The sequence below is a fragment of the Nestor notabilis genome, unplaced genomic scaffold, assembly GCF_000696875.1.
Source record: "Nestor notabilis isolate BGI_N333 unplaced genomic scaffold, ASM69687v1 scaffold8913, whole genome shotgun sequence".
NCBI lineage: Eukaryota > Metazoa > Chordata > Aves > Psittaciformes > Psittacidae > Nestor > Nestor notabilis.
Window position 1 is genome coordinate 36,441 of NW_009922357.1, and position 14,858 is coordinate 51,298.

At 37.1% G+C, this 14,858-nt stretch overlaps 1 protein-coding gene across 1 annotated transcript in view; it reads right to left on the reverse strand.

Annotated features, from left to right (window-relative positions):
• PIEZO2 (piezo-type mechanosensitive ion channel component 2) overlaps positions 1–14,858 on the reverse strand; it is a gene marked incomplete at both ends in the record, with an annotated part of 181,966 nt that overhangs the window by 35,795 nt on the left and 131,313 nt on the right. The window contains 7 exons of the mRNA XM_010011576.1: positions 1,486–1,589; positions 5,442–5,513; positions 6,343–6,464; positions 8,250–8,339; positions 10,743–10,902; positions 12,724–12,820; positions 13,958–14,201. Of these exons, the coding sequence (XP_010009878.1) occupies positions 1,486–1,589; positions 5,442–5,513; positions 6,343–6,464; positions 8,250–8,339; positions 10,743–10,902; positions 12,724–12,820; positions 13,958–14,201 (889 nt within the window). The remainder of the gene's footprint in view (positions 1–1,485; positions 1,590–5,441; positions 5,514–6,342; positions 6,465–8,249; positions 8,340–10,742; positions 10,903–12,723; positions 12,821–13,957; positions 14,202–14,858) is intronic.

Here is a 14,858-nt window from a genome sequence, read left to right on the forward strand (position 1 = left end):
ACCAAATGAACAAAAACCCCAAAACCCAGAGTAAATGAAAGAATCTTATTAGCTTCTGACCTCAAGTTTAGAGGTCTTTAACATCTCAGTGCTTGGCACCAGCACCTCTGAACAAAATGTTGCCACCAATTCTTTTAAAAAATCATCAGAAATGAGAATGCAAAATTTCCGCTATACCTTCCTGAAAACCAGAAAGAAAAATGACTTAGAAATTTATGAGCCATTTTTACGGTCCAAGGTGAGTTAAATGCAAAAAATATGTATTAAAAAATCACGGTAAATAGTAGAAAATAAAACTTACTTATCACATTATTTTTCATCCAGATTTGTTTTTCTTTTTTTAAAGTCAGGAAAAAAATATTTCCATTTCATTACCATGCAGGCAGTTTAACAAATACGATCAGTTGGTAATGTAATGTAAGTATATAAACTAAAAGCACAATGTATCAATGGATTAAATAAAATATATTTCTTCTTGTAATTCAGTAACGTCATCTGGGAAGCTTTGTTTGAAAGCTATTGCAATAATGAATAGAAGAGCATGGATGCAGTTTTGTGCTCTTGCTTGGGCTGGGCTTTCAGTAATGCACCAGTTCTGCAGTGACATGAGCCTGCATCTGGATAGGAATACTCATCTGCAAAAAACTACCTGTTTGCTTAAGCTTTTAAAGTCACAGACCTGAAAAAGTTCTGTGGTATTCTTGAGAATTATTCAAGGAGTAAAGCTTTAATCTTAGCGAAGATTAAAACAACCTTATATGCATGGGCACTTCACTAACGTCTTTACCCAAGATCTTAATTTAAGCCAGGAGATTCAATACCTGGTCCTGTCTAATATCAAGACAGTAGGAATATGTAGGAACTCAGGAAACTTCAGCTATCTTTTTAACATCACAATATTCTCTTACTTCATCACAGTCTGTCACTTAAAAAGCAAACATATTAATTAACACTGTCCTGAAAAAGAAAGGAGAGATAGTGATGTGGTCGAAGTTTGTTATTTTATGCATTAAGCATTTTCTAACCCACTGGGATCAATAATAAAATTACAGTTTTTTAAAGTCTGTATTCTTTTCCATGAAAAATTACTAATTTTGGGGATCATTTCTTCATGGAAAGATAAGATCTACTCAAAACCAGAAAACCACTGAAGCATTGTACAGCACTGCCAGAGGCAAGTCAGCTTCCTCACTTGTTTTTATTGCAACACAATAAAAAGACAGCTCAGATACTTAACCTTTGGTTTTGTATTCTTGATTTCCTCAGGCACAAGTGAATGAAGATATGATTTCACTATAGTTCCTGCAGGAATTTGGCAATGCTTAAAACAGGCAAACTTGTATTTTAAATTGGCAAGAAATTTCATTTCCAATACTTTTCAGGTCTACTTTAGATGTGCTTGCTGCTTTAACATATGTGCCAATGTTACAAGAAGCCTACATTTTTTTCCAGATGTCAACTAGAAAGCAAATTACCATGAAGTACCTGAAATGCAGATTTTTTTCGAGGCTCTTCCTCTTCTTTTTTCTCCTCTTCCTCTTCCTCTTCACTATCCGTCTCAAACAAATAATAATTTCCACTTCTGACCACTAAGTGAAACAAAATATTTTCTTATTTTTTTGAAAAGTTCTATTCTCACCTGCCCAAAGACCTATGAACAGCCAGTCAGTCATTTAAAAATTCATAACAAGGAGAGGTGAAAACAGAGAAGAAGCAAGAGATGAAAAGGTGTCAGGCAATTTATTTGATGTTAGTCTGTGATATTTTGGGCATGATGAGAAGTACAAAAGAACGAAAGAAAATATCACCAGGAGAAGAAAACATAAGGAAAAATCTTGAAGTGTATGTATCAAGTTACTAGGTTACATTTTTTAGGAAAAAAAAGGCAGTTAAGTCCAAACTGATTTGGAACTGATAGTTATATGAGGGAATACAAAAAGCCCAGCAGGTAAGTAATTGAATTTACAGGAACAGTACCACTGGACAAAAAATACTGAACTTCTCTTTAAAATGCTGAGGCATCCTTTAAACTATGGAATGGGATAGTATTAATTAATGCTATCTTCAAACAGTTAAGCTTTCATGAGGTAATGGAAAACCTTGGTTTGTTTAAAACAAATCACTTGGATTCTATCAATGTGATCACAAATGAGTTTCAATTTTTTGCCCACGGATTCAGAAAGGTTCTGAAACCTTCATACAGTAAAGATGCACAGTGAATAAGCTAGGCCTTATATCCTTGAACAGAAGCAATGTTTTTATTTCTCAAATGGTAACAGGCCTACATGAATGAACAAGGTAAACAAAAGAAATGAAAAATAAGGTAATGAGCAAGAGAAAAATCAAAATCACAGCATTACATTCAGCAGTAAAACTGGTAAATAATTTCCACATTTACGCTGAAATGTTTAAAGGAAGTTACTTCGATGGAATGTCACACAATCTGACTATATGCAGCAATATATATTTATACTGGAAATTATATTTAAACCTCATTCTAGGTTTCTTGAAAAGTAGCAATTGCTTTAATTCAATCATACCTTGAATTCTACACAGGTCATCTGTGCACAGATGACCACGCGTAACTACCATAGAAACCTCAATGTAAGCACACTGTGAAATTTGCCAGAACTCTATTGGATTGTAACTTCAGCATCTAAAACTCCCTCGCAGAGGGAATTTTGTGCCTCATGTGCCTAGTTATGACTTTTAACAATTAATGCCCTCTGCCCCAAGGGACAGAGAGACCACTTTTAATTGCTGAATGAGATGAAAATAAAGTCTGGAGATTTCTTGGATCAAGCAAATTGATTATTTGGTATCGTGCCTTCTAAGAATGCCCATTTAAAATGCATTAAAGAAATTAATGTATTTTGAGCAATCTATAGTTCTGCTTCATAAAAGAGTATCTTGTAGTCAGCAACAGGAATTGTCCACCCAGAAGATCAGCAGGATAAGGTCTGATGTCTAGGGGAAACCTCTACTGCAGTGCAGTTCCTTAAAGGCTCAGAGTAGTTCCTGGTCATACTTGGAACACCTGAGCTGGCAGAAAACAAACCTACAATGATCTCTCTCCAAATTTTTTCAAATGTATCTATCTGAGGGGACACCGTAATTCAGCAGTTCTATCTCTTCTACAACTGAAGAGGAAGGTATGATTGAATAGCAATAATGCATTCTTGCACACATCAAAATGGAATAAGAAGTGTGTTAGTCACCTACAGGAATTTCTAAAGAGACCAAATTTTACTAGTAAGATAATTCATGGCCAGACTGGACTTGGGGACTCCTTGCCTACTGCAAAATAGGAGTTTCTCCTACTAAGAAAAGGCACTTGCAGGCTTTCCTTGTGGGATGAGCTGGAGGAGGCAAAAGGGAAGCCATGCAGGAGAAGTCAGCATAATATCATCTGCTTGTGCCCAGAGGGCAAGAGCTCCCCAGAACAGGTACAAGCACCATCTTTTGCATTACATCAGATGCAACTCTGCATCCAAGGAGAAGCTGAGGACCTTGAAGCATGTGGCCCCAACTCCTGTTGATCTTTGTGTGGCTCTGTAAGTAATCCACAAGCACAAGAGGAGCCATACCTCCCTGCAAGGGAGATTGTGAGTGAGCATCAATGAGGAAACCCTCACTGATGTTTCTTATCTATTCTACTCAGACCCAAATTTATGACTACGTTTTAATTCCTATGATGTACAAAATTATATTTCTTTCTGTATAATAAAATTGTAACAAGTGGCAGAAAAATAATAAAAATACAATCAAAATTGGCACAAAAGCTCAAGCTTGAGTGACTTCAATACATACATATATACAGCCACAGCCACAAACCAATTTACTAAGAAAAACAGCCACATGCAGCAGAATGCTGCGTATATAGCCCAGTGTTTCAAAAAGGATAGATGGTGGATATCAGTCTATTTCCAGTTTGTGTGCCTGTGAACACCTACTGGTACTGCCATGTTTCAGCGAGTGTGGACACAAACCACATGGCAGGCAACCACTGTTTGCAGGATTAGGATCCCACAAGGTTTTGCATTATTGCAGTATATAATTTCAAGAACGCTCACTGTTTAAATACCAAAATGCAAGTTGTCACCTAAGAACATTAAATAATGAGGGTGAAATTAGTAAAAGCCAAAGGTAATGTCTCTCCTTGAGCAGTTCTTCTTACTACAAAACCAGTGATGAAAAAAAAAGAGACCATATCCCATTCCTTCAAAATCAACACAGCTTGAAATTCTACAGTAAAAACTCCCAGATTATTGTTTGGATCTGTTTTGTCTTTGTTGTCCTTTATGAAACTAGAGGGCAAGAAGTTTATTTTCATAAGACTTTTGAAAAGGGATAGGTCTCTCTAAAGTGGCAATGTGCCCTTTAGAAAAATAAAAATAGAGGCACAGTTTACTTGTGACTTGATAGAAATAAGCACACGACATTCTGTTAAACGCTGTTGGCAAATACATATGCTCGAGTTATAAATACACATAGGTAAATGAAGCAGTATCTAGATGTGTAGAAGTATTACTTGGAGAAACTCTTTTAAACTAAATGACCAGGCACAATAGAGACATTCATATTTAAATCTGATCAGTGCTATACACTTGAACATTTTTAAGTCTTCAGAGGTTATTAAATAGCCCATGTCTGATTTCCTACAATAAAGATCCAGTAGAAGGATGTGTGATTCAAGATTGCAGTTTTCTTGTTTTACCCAATCCATAACTAAGGAAGAAACCCTACTGTATGCCTGGACTGGCCTACAAAAAAATTAAAATGTCATAATGATACAATGATATGAGTGACACAGGCTAATAAATTCTTGTGCACAAGGCTGAACGTGCTTTTGCTCTCAGATAAACACACACACAAAAAATGGAAATAACAAAACAAATGGCATCAATGGTACATTAAAGTGTGATGAGAGATACTCAGCTGAGCTCCACACAGCCTAGTCCTGGGAATAGTCTTGTTGCTTTACTGTGGTATTCAGATTTCTACAGCTGACAGCAGAATAACCGATGAACCATAAAAAAAGATGTATGATGTGTGTATATGAAAAAGAAATTATGACTAATCTTAGAATTCATTGGCAAACCTTCTCATTTTTAAATATATTGTGCTTTGCAGTAGGGGGGAATGAGACTGTTTGAGACTGTTGAGGCCAAAATAGATTCTTTTTGGCACATTTATCTGATTTCAAATTTTTCTAAGAATGAGCTAGCTATGCTTCCAACACACAAAAGTTCAAAGTGTGGTTAAACTCACTCCTTGAAGTCTTGGAAGTAGAAATCATTTGTATAAAAAATCCCAAGCCTTCTATCAAGTCACAATCATAAAATCAGGCATAAAACAAACATGTCATGGGAATGCCTTCATTCTGGTCAAGGATATAAGGGTTAAATCCACATATTTGTAAGATGATTGAGAAAACCTACTGGAAGCATGATCAACCCAAGGCCGCCACCACAGCTTTTTTTTGCCCTTGGCTTTCTCTTTGTCTGCTTCTCCTAAAATAAAATATGTCCAAATATTAATTTTACAAAATGAGAAACATGTTTCTTACACTGATTAATATTTTTTAATTTCTCTTAAAAGAACTAAAATTTCACAAGCACATCAGATGGCAGATCTATGATTCTATGATCTACTGAATATATTCAACATTAAAATCATTCAGAAGCACGACCACCAAGCAGAAATACTCTGATTTATGCAGCAGTTAAAACAACCTTCCACTCTAAAACAGCTAAAAAGTTCAGTTCTGTGTTTTAAAACACACAGTTGCAGTTGACTATAATTTTCAAAAAGGAAATATTTTGCCTCCTCTCAAATCCCACTGTAGTTCAGGCTCCAAAAATTTCAAATCCAGTAAGTGCTGATGCCAAGTCAGTAATAAAATGTGGCACTAGACAGGTACCATTTTATTTGTTCCCATGTTTTAAACAACATTTAAAATTATGCAAACATTTCAGTGACTGAAAAAACCTCAGAGCATCCAGAAAATGCTGCTGGAAAAATGTGGATGCTACCTATTTGTAACACTCTGGTTTACAGATAATGACTTTGTTCAAAACAAACCTCTGCTGCTATTCTGCTGTTTTGTCAACAGCCTGAAGTTACCAAAAGTAATCTCAAAGCAAACCATTTTCTCTAAACCTCTTTGCAGTACGAAATCCCTATTTTTCTTTGCTGAATCAAGCTCCAAACTGATACTCAGCTAACAACCTTGTTACGTGCTGACAGTTTTGAAGAATAATTTGTCACTTGTCCAGCTATTAGGTCTATTAGATCCTTTGTGCTCAACTGAAATCACAGCACAACAATAGCTAATGGTACCTTCATCATCTTCTTCAGAAACCTTCCGGATCTCTGGCCCTTCTGAGGACTCCTGGGTCATACTAAGCATCCTCTCTTTACCCTTTTTGTACTTCTGCTGCCTGGCTTTGATGCGATCCATTCTATCAAAAGGAAGAAACTTATCAGATTCACATCTTTGTTCTTTGATCCACCATGAAAAACAAGTGTTGAACACATCCATACTCACATACACTTGAACATTTTTAAAGGAAATATACAATTCACATTGTCATTAATCCTGCCCTTAAGCATAATCATAGATTATCATCATGCTGATATCCTGCAAATATAACCTAGTAATTATTCTAGAAACATAGATCAGCTTTGGCATTGTCACAAGCAGTATCATTTCATGACCTTAAACTCTGCAGGATTAATAGAAAAGTATTATTTCCAGGTCAGGCACATCCTGTCAAATGGGATAAGACTAATTTAAAGCACAGAGCACCATCAACAACAGCTCAATACACCACTGGGTGGGAAACCCCCAGCATGCGGGTATGGAGCATGGTCCCTACAGCCTTCTGATACTTATTCAGTTATGCAGGTGCGGAAGAAGCTGCCAGGAGTGGGCTTTGACATCTGGCTAGGAAGTAGTTAGGGCTTTCATGCATAGTGGTGGAGGAACTTTGAAAGCTGCTTGCAGTTACAGAAGCAGCATGCTGGTTGCATGCAAGAGAAGTGCCTGTCTAAAGACAAAGGATCCCCAGGCCAGTTAAGTTGAATACAAATATTTTCAGTGAAGGTAAACAATATATGTTTTGCACTAAAACACTAGAGAGGAACCACAAATTAAACAGGAGCAGTCATGCAGCAATTTTTACTAGGAATACAGATATACAGAACAAAATCCTAATAATGGTAAAGTCAATGAGCATATTCCCACCCATTGAAGCAGGGCCAGAATGTGACTCAGCTTCCTTAGCACATAGTGATTTCAGGCTGTTTAGGTGACTCCTAATTACAGCTTCCCAAACTAGGCCCCTTGGTATTCCAGTTTCAGTGGGTTTTGATTTTGGAGTTTTTTGGGGGTTTCGTTTTTTTTTAATCCAGTTCCCACGTCTCAGCCTCCTATTTTCTAACCATGTAGACTTGCTCCTTCAGGTGAGATAGGGTTAATGTTCTCACTTCTGATTAGTAATCTGCCTACCCTTTTCATGAGTTTCATAGGGGATTTGCATTTGACTATCCTACTCTTCTGTGAGATAGTGAGCGACACACTGAAAGAACAGCAGGGGAATTAGTAAAAGGAAAGAAAATGGAAAAAAATCCCCCCCTGCCCTGTATTTCAGCTGCATCATATGCATTCATACTACAAAATAGGATAACCCAAAGCTACAAAATGAGCTGGACCCCTAAAAGAGAAAAAAATATAGCAGAGATAGAGATCACCTTTTAAACAGAAGATAAAATGGTCATGTTGCTATGACACTCAGATGTAGAACAGTGAAAAGCTGATCTTCTTAACGTATCATCACTGCATTTCTAGGGTTTAGAAGACCTTCAGAATAAGCAGGGGTGGCAACATCACCATAGGAAACTGTTTCCATTAGTTTCAGGCTCACCAAGGAACAGGTTAGTCAGTACATTGCACTCTGATTCTTTATGTTAACCTCACAACCATTGGTCCTAGAAATGTAATTCTGTGTTTAAATGAAAGTTTAGATTCTGCAGTATGTTGCCTTTTTGGAAAACATGACTCTCAAGCTGCATAATTTTGGAATACCTAAGACCTTTGAATGCCCAGAGAGAAATTTTTGTAATTGCAAAATCACACTTCAAAATCTCATCAGCATTTCTAGACAAGAAGGTGCTAGACAAATGTCAACAATCAGTGAAATATGGACATATGTATGTATATATATAAAAATACTTTAAATACATACTGTCTTTTCAGTTGATCCATTGATTTTTTTTCCTCTTCAATTCTTGCCTTTACAGCCTTGACAATTGTAGCCTGGAAAAGCTCAGCACCCCTATAGCAGAAATGTGGGAAGAAGAAAGGGAAAAAGAAGAAGAAACATTAAATGTTTCTAAGTTTCCCTTATGCCAGCTAATAATAGATTTCCCTCTGTACGTGAGCTCATCTGTATCAAACACAACTGATCCAAGGCCTGAAAGAAGTTACCATTTACTCCGTAATACAAATATCTTTACAGTCAATCATTTCGATATCTGGGGCTAAACGTTGTGATCTCTACTCAGCCTCTAGCAGCTGCTCAAGGAATTCAGTTTCCAGTCCTTAAAAACACAAAACATGAGTACCTCCAGCTGAGGTACGACTTCTTCCACACCTCCAGGATTGGTCTTTATAGTCATTTCAGTGTTACAAGTACCTCGTCTCCCTGCCTCAGCACCTGTGGAAGTTGTGAGCCAAGTCCAGTTTTATAAAGGACCACAACGAACATAGCTTCAGCTTCACTTTTACCTTCTGAACACTCCAGTGCTTTCAATCTGATGACAGAAATCCTTGAGCAAGTTTCTGATGTGCCAAAAGAATATGGCTTCTAACTCAATGACATTAGAAATTTAACCAACTCATTGACTTGGATGTCCAGGTCACATGTCTTGGCCATTCTTTCTCATTCACTCATTAGCTCTTGAACACTCTAAAGAAGCCTCAAAGTCTATCTCAAATAAGTAGCATTGATTTAAAGTCTTTCTTTTGCCAGGAATTCAGTAAGAACAGCTATAGATTCTGAAGGTTACTTTTAATTAATTTTTCTACCATGTTTTCTGTGAGATTAATGATTCTCCCATGTAATGTGCAGGATAACCACAACTACATTTTTTCAAAGGAATATAATCAATACGGGTAATCATTATTGTCCCAATATATGGCAAAGTACAACAAAGAAGGACTTGTTCTCCTTAGCAACTTGATCACTCTTAAATTCTTATGGACTATTGAAAACTTGCTGGATACTCATTGTTACTGTTCAAATAAAAATTCAACCATATTTAAGTGAGGAATTTGTGTTTTCATGACATTAACTTTAACTAGAATACAGGCTCAGACCATACTGTCTAAATCCAAACCTGACCCTTTCCTTGGTCCAATGTAAACTCAAAGCTTGGATTTTAGCAAGGCAATCAGCTATCTAAAAGAATAATTCTATCACTATATTTATACTACCCTCCTTCCTGTAATATCTTGGCACTTTCTTGTCATTAACACATTTATCTTTACAAAGCTCCTGCACAGGCCAGTATGTCTCCACTTCTGCCACTGGAGACCTCAGGTCTGGGTAGATTAAGTGATTTACCAAAAAACACAAGGCTGAAAGTAGGAACCAAACATGTGTCTTTCAACCTAGCCCAGTGCCATTTACATGAGCCTGCTCCTTCCTTCTGGATGCAAACTTTCCAATTTAGGAGGCATTTTGATACTCACGATTTTGCTCTCTGCTATTTTTACTGTGAACACAGCATACAAAAAAAGCTATAAAAAGGTAGATTCCAGCAAAATTGGGCATCAGTAGTGAAATTCACCCAGAATACAAGTCTGAGAGAGGCAATATGGGATGGAGGAATAGATCTTCTGGTAGTGAATTGTACTCAATACGGGCAGCTAAACATGTCACCCTTTGAAGTAATCCCTGGAGAGGTAAGGAGAAGAAGATAAAAAGTACTACCTTTCAGGACATGCAAGCCAATTTTGTCTTCGCAGACAGAAATCAATGTCCACATGTTTGGGGTTTTTTTGGGGGGGGAGCCACAATACATTTAGTTCAAATTGACAAAAGTAATTCCTTAGAAGTCTTACTGAAATTAAGACCAGAATTTCATTCCTCATCCGCCTTCTCATTAAAAAGCAGAAAATAGTTGTGCCAATGATAGCTGTGAGTGGATGCTTGTGGGGAAGTGTAAGTAGCGGGCCCAAAGAAGGTGATACTTCCTTGACATTCCTCAGTGTTCAGTGATGACACTTCCCAAGTGTCTTCTTGATGTTCTGTTCTTCCCTAGCCAGATGTCGTAACTTAACTGTATTTTCCTCATGTGAGTCATAATTTCTAAGGCCCATTGTCTCAAACAGGCTCTGACAATAGAATGTTTTCTTTCCATGGCTTAGAAACTCAGTATTTGCTCCTACACATACTGATATTAAAAGAATGCTTTCACAGCTTTTAATAAGAGTAGCAGATGGGTATTTGCTAGGATAGATGGCTTCATTGTTTCATTTCTATCAGATTCTCAATTAATTTGTTTTCTCATGTGTGCTTTGTCAGAGTTGGCTTTGCAATTATGAATTTAGCATGGATTATTTAAACCAATGTTAACAGACTCTTATGGTACTACCTACCGCAAACAAATAAGTACCGCAGCCATGGCAAACAGACTTGAGATGCTTCATCTAATTTTTTAAAACTTCATTTTACCTTGATGCTAGGATCTGAGAAGCTTTTATGTCTGCAACCACATGCAGGAAGTAGTAACTCATGAAGACTCTTCTTTGCAGCAGCAGGAAAGCAAAACATATACTGTCCCAAATGATTCCTGCCTCTCCACTGGGAAGTTTACAATCTAGATTGTTGGTTGCTGGAAAAAGAAAACATTAGCATAAGGACTGTTGTATTAAGTATTCTTTTATAATGTTTAATCAATTAAATCATTTTAGCCTTTACAATTATTTGAAATACTTTAATTAGATTTTTCTTAAGACAACTGTCAGGCATTTCGATCTGAAATACACCAAATTTTCTTTTAGAGCAAACTGGTAAACTTCCAACAACATGATATCCCATAACAACTGAGAATTCCCCAGAAGTGAATCATGAGCAAACAAATTCACCCTCTCCTAATAAGTACTTGAAAACAAAGAATGGGAGAAGAGTATTTTTTGTTAGCCTGAAATACTTGATTCAGTACTTTCTAAAATGGCATGTCTCTCTTTGTTCATTTTTATTTCAAAGTGACTTTTTCTCTCATTTTCCTATTAAAAACACTATCAACATGAGAAAAAAAGTGTTTTATTTTGTCAAAATAATTTTTTGAGTGCCATCACCTAGTATTTTTCTTTTTCCTCTCTGCAACTCATTTCAATGTTTCTTTCCATTGCATAAGAGAAAAAATATTTGAAACCACAAAACTACTTCTTTTGGGGTAAGAGGAGACAGGCAGAGAGAAAATCCCATTCTTCCTACTTCTAGATTTTGGCTTGGGCTATTTCTTCCTTTTTTTTCTTCTCTAAAAGACAGTTCTCTTGGGAATATTAAAAAATTAAAACTGGGTTTTGTGGAGCTAGACTGTAAACTGAATGGCCTATGCTGCCCTACAGAAGGGAGTAGAAGCACTCAAGGGACACACTCTGGCTTGAAGCTGGCTTTACAATCAAGCAAGCCAGTGTAATAGGTCTGGAAGGTCAAGCTCCAAGAGCTTCAAAGCCTGCTCTGCCCATCCTCTGGGGAGCCGGAAACCTGTGTCTAAGTTTCTGTTGATGCTCAAAAAGATTTAGATAATACAAGAACTACAGGGCACTGTCTGTCTCATGAATTTGTGTCTTTGCATTCCCTTTCTTTTTTCCTACTCCCCACTTATCTATTAGGATCAGACATGAAAACAGGAATTCAGAACTTTGCTGCAGACTCACTAGGATTAAACAGTTCTTTAAATTCAATAAAAAACCCTTCACCCTCAGATGTTTTCAAATTGTCAGTCCAGGGTGTCAGGACAAAATGGAACCAAATTAATAGCTCACTAAGAAGTGAAATGTCTTGCTCTCCATATCTCATTCTTCCATTCTTTCACCTCCATCCACATACACTATCCCCTCCCTTCCTGTTAGCATCACAAATATGAGAATAATCATTAAAAAAACCCCTGCCTTAACTCACTATGCATGCAAAAAAATTACCACTTTTATGCTGGTTTAGCCCCTGCCATTTCAGTGAGCTGAACTGGTTTACCCTTTGAGCAACTGAACGTGAGACCTGACACACAGGGAGGAGTGGGACTCTGCAGATGGGAAAAGGTGCCCTCTCCTTGCAGTGATGGTGAGCTGAAATTTTAGCTCAAGATGTACAGTGAAACCATACCCTTAATTGTCACATCTCCTGCATATATAGGAAAACTGCTAAGCATCAGCATCACCAAATTGTCTATTTACAGCAAATGCTACTTATGGGTATGTGTTTGGGGGTGCTCAAAAGTCTTCTCTGTATATGTATCTCAGTTGGTTCTATAAATATTTTCAATATTCTGGGTTGCTATTCAATATAGGATGAAGCTGTATTAACTAAACTTACAGGTATGGTTTTTTCACAATGTAGTATATTAGGAGGGGGCATGACTTAAATATTGTAGGAGATTTTGGAGGTCATTATTTATGGAAAATTATGAGGAAAGATGTGCTATACTTACGAATACGGTAGCCTTTTACTGTACAAGCCAGGCTAAATGCCTGAATCAACCAGCAACTATTCTTAATTAACGATTCAATGTAGCCACATGCTCCTATCTGGAAAGTAAAAGAACAATTTCATATAACAAGACATAGTAGAAATCAAGATAGGAAAAGTTGTACTTCTTTACATTACACGAGAATATTGCGACCACCCTTGGCTGTATTATATCTCCTTATTAAAACAGAGATTAGAAGAAAGAGTGCCTTTACCAGTGACACACATCACTTTTAGATAGCAAGAATTTGTTTTTTCAATTATCAGTGAGATAGGAGTTATGTGAGTTTTGTTTGTGTTTTTGCAGAGAAAGTGATACGCCTAGCATGTGATGTGCTGTGACAGCCAAGCAACTCTTACAAATCACTGACTTAATCTTGCAAACGTACATGGACAAACTGAACACACGCGTAGCTCCAGTGAATTCCCAAGCATAAAATGAAGCACATATGTGATCACTTAGAACATTTGCAAATTCGAACTACTTATAAATCAATTTTATTCAGTACAGTGACTTATATAATGTAAAAAGAAAAATGTCTGCTCTTTTCAGTCCAGCATTAAAAATGTTCAAAGCTAAAAAGCAATTGCCAGGAATAAATCTAAATTTATCTTTCAAAAATATTTAAATTACTGGCTTGTCTCAATCACCTATCAGTGCTACTGCAAGAATCTGCTTCTAAAAAGTTAATTAATATAAGAAAACCTTTAATATTTTGCAGAAACAGGAATGCAGCTTGTAATCTTGTTGTCAACTTCACTAATTACATTACATCAAAAGACAACTGTATCTAGTACGAGGTTTGAACATTCCAGTTTAAAATAAAAGGTTTAATTAAATGTGTATTATTTATCAAAGGCATGACTAATCTTGCACTTCTTACTCATTTCTCACTCCACTGAGGTTTTCACAAAGCTTCTAAGGAGAGACTCTACCAGGCAAAGAAAGCAGAACCTGGCCCTTTGAAAATAGCTTGTGAGTTTTCACAGAGCCCAGTTGAATACCCATGTGCATACTTTCCTGTAATGTACATGCATTACCATTGCCTGGATAAGCACTTGCAGTTTCTGAATTAAAATGGAGCCTGCAGAAGACCGTGGTCCTGAAAAAGGACTTTAATGATCATTCAATGCACTATGCACACTTCCAATGAAACCAAAGTGCTTAGAGAAGAGGAAAGGCAGCATCTACTTACTGAGAGGATGTTCTTCATTGTGATCACAAAGACATTGTAGGCAATCAGCCAGTCCCAGTAACGCAGTATACTTCTGATGGGCTTCAGCAACAGATCTCCACCAAAGAGAAGGAAATAAAAGCAGGCTACCAAGTAGCCCATACAGAATATGCTGATCCTTGTGGTTCCCGTGATGAAGATTATAGTAAGCACAAACCAGAAGAGGTAACTGAATATTATCACCTTATACATGTCTAAGTAGGACCTGGAAGTAAAAGAAGAAGAAGAAGTGAACTTTTTCTGAGGGCAATGCTACCTTTCCTCTTTCTGTGCTATTGGCTGACACTCCTCAGCCAAGGTCTTCTGAGCATTCTCATCCCACATCAGCATTCGTGCACCTGCTCAAGACTAATACCAAGGTCAGTGGGTCTAGCTCATTCATGGGTCTGCCTGGCTCACATACTCCATCCTATCTTACTTACGTGCATAAGCACCTTGCTACACACTGTCAGGGAACTTCACATCATGCAAGATCAAGCTTTGTATCACAAAATGGTGGAAAACATGTTCTCACTGAACTTCATGATAGAGTGATATTACCTGGCAATGCTACGTATGTAATTTAAAAGCTATCTGAGATTGTATTTTAAGAAGCCTGAGCATATTGTAGTAAATCTACCTGAAAAAGCCAGCTACAGTCCACCACTGCAAACAATTCTGTATTTATTGATGTCTTCTAGGGAATTCAGCCTTTCACTGACAGCTGCTAAAAATATCTCTCTCCAGTGGAGATCAGTGTAGAATTTTTGAGGGGTAAATGGTTTCTACACAACATAAATGTGATAGACTTTACTTGAGCATTTGCTGGGAAGCTACGAGACAGAGGTATCTGAAATCAGCCTGGCTTACAGTTGGGAAAGAG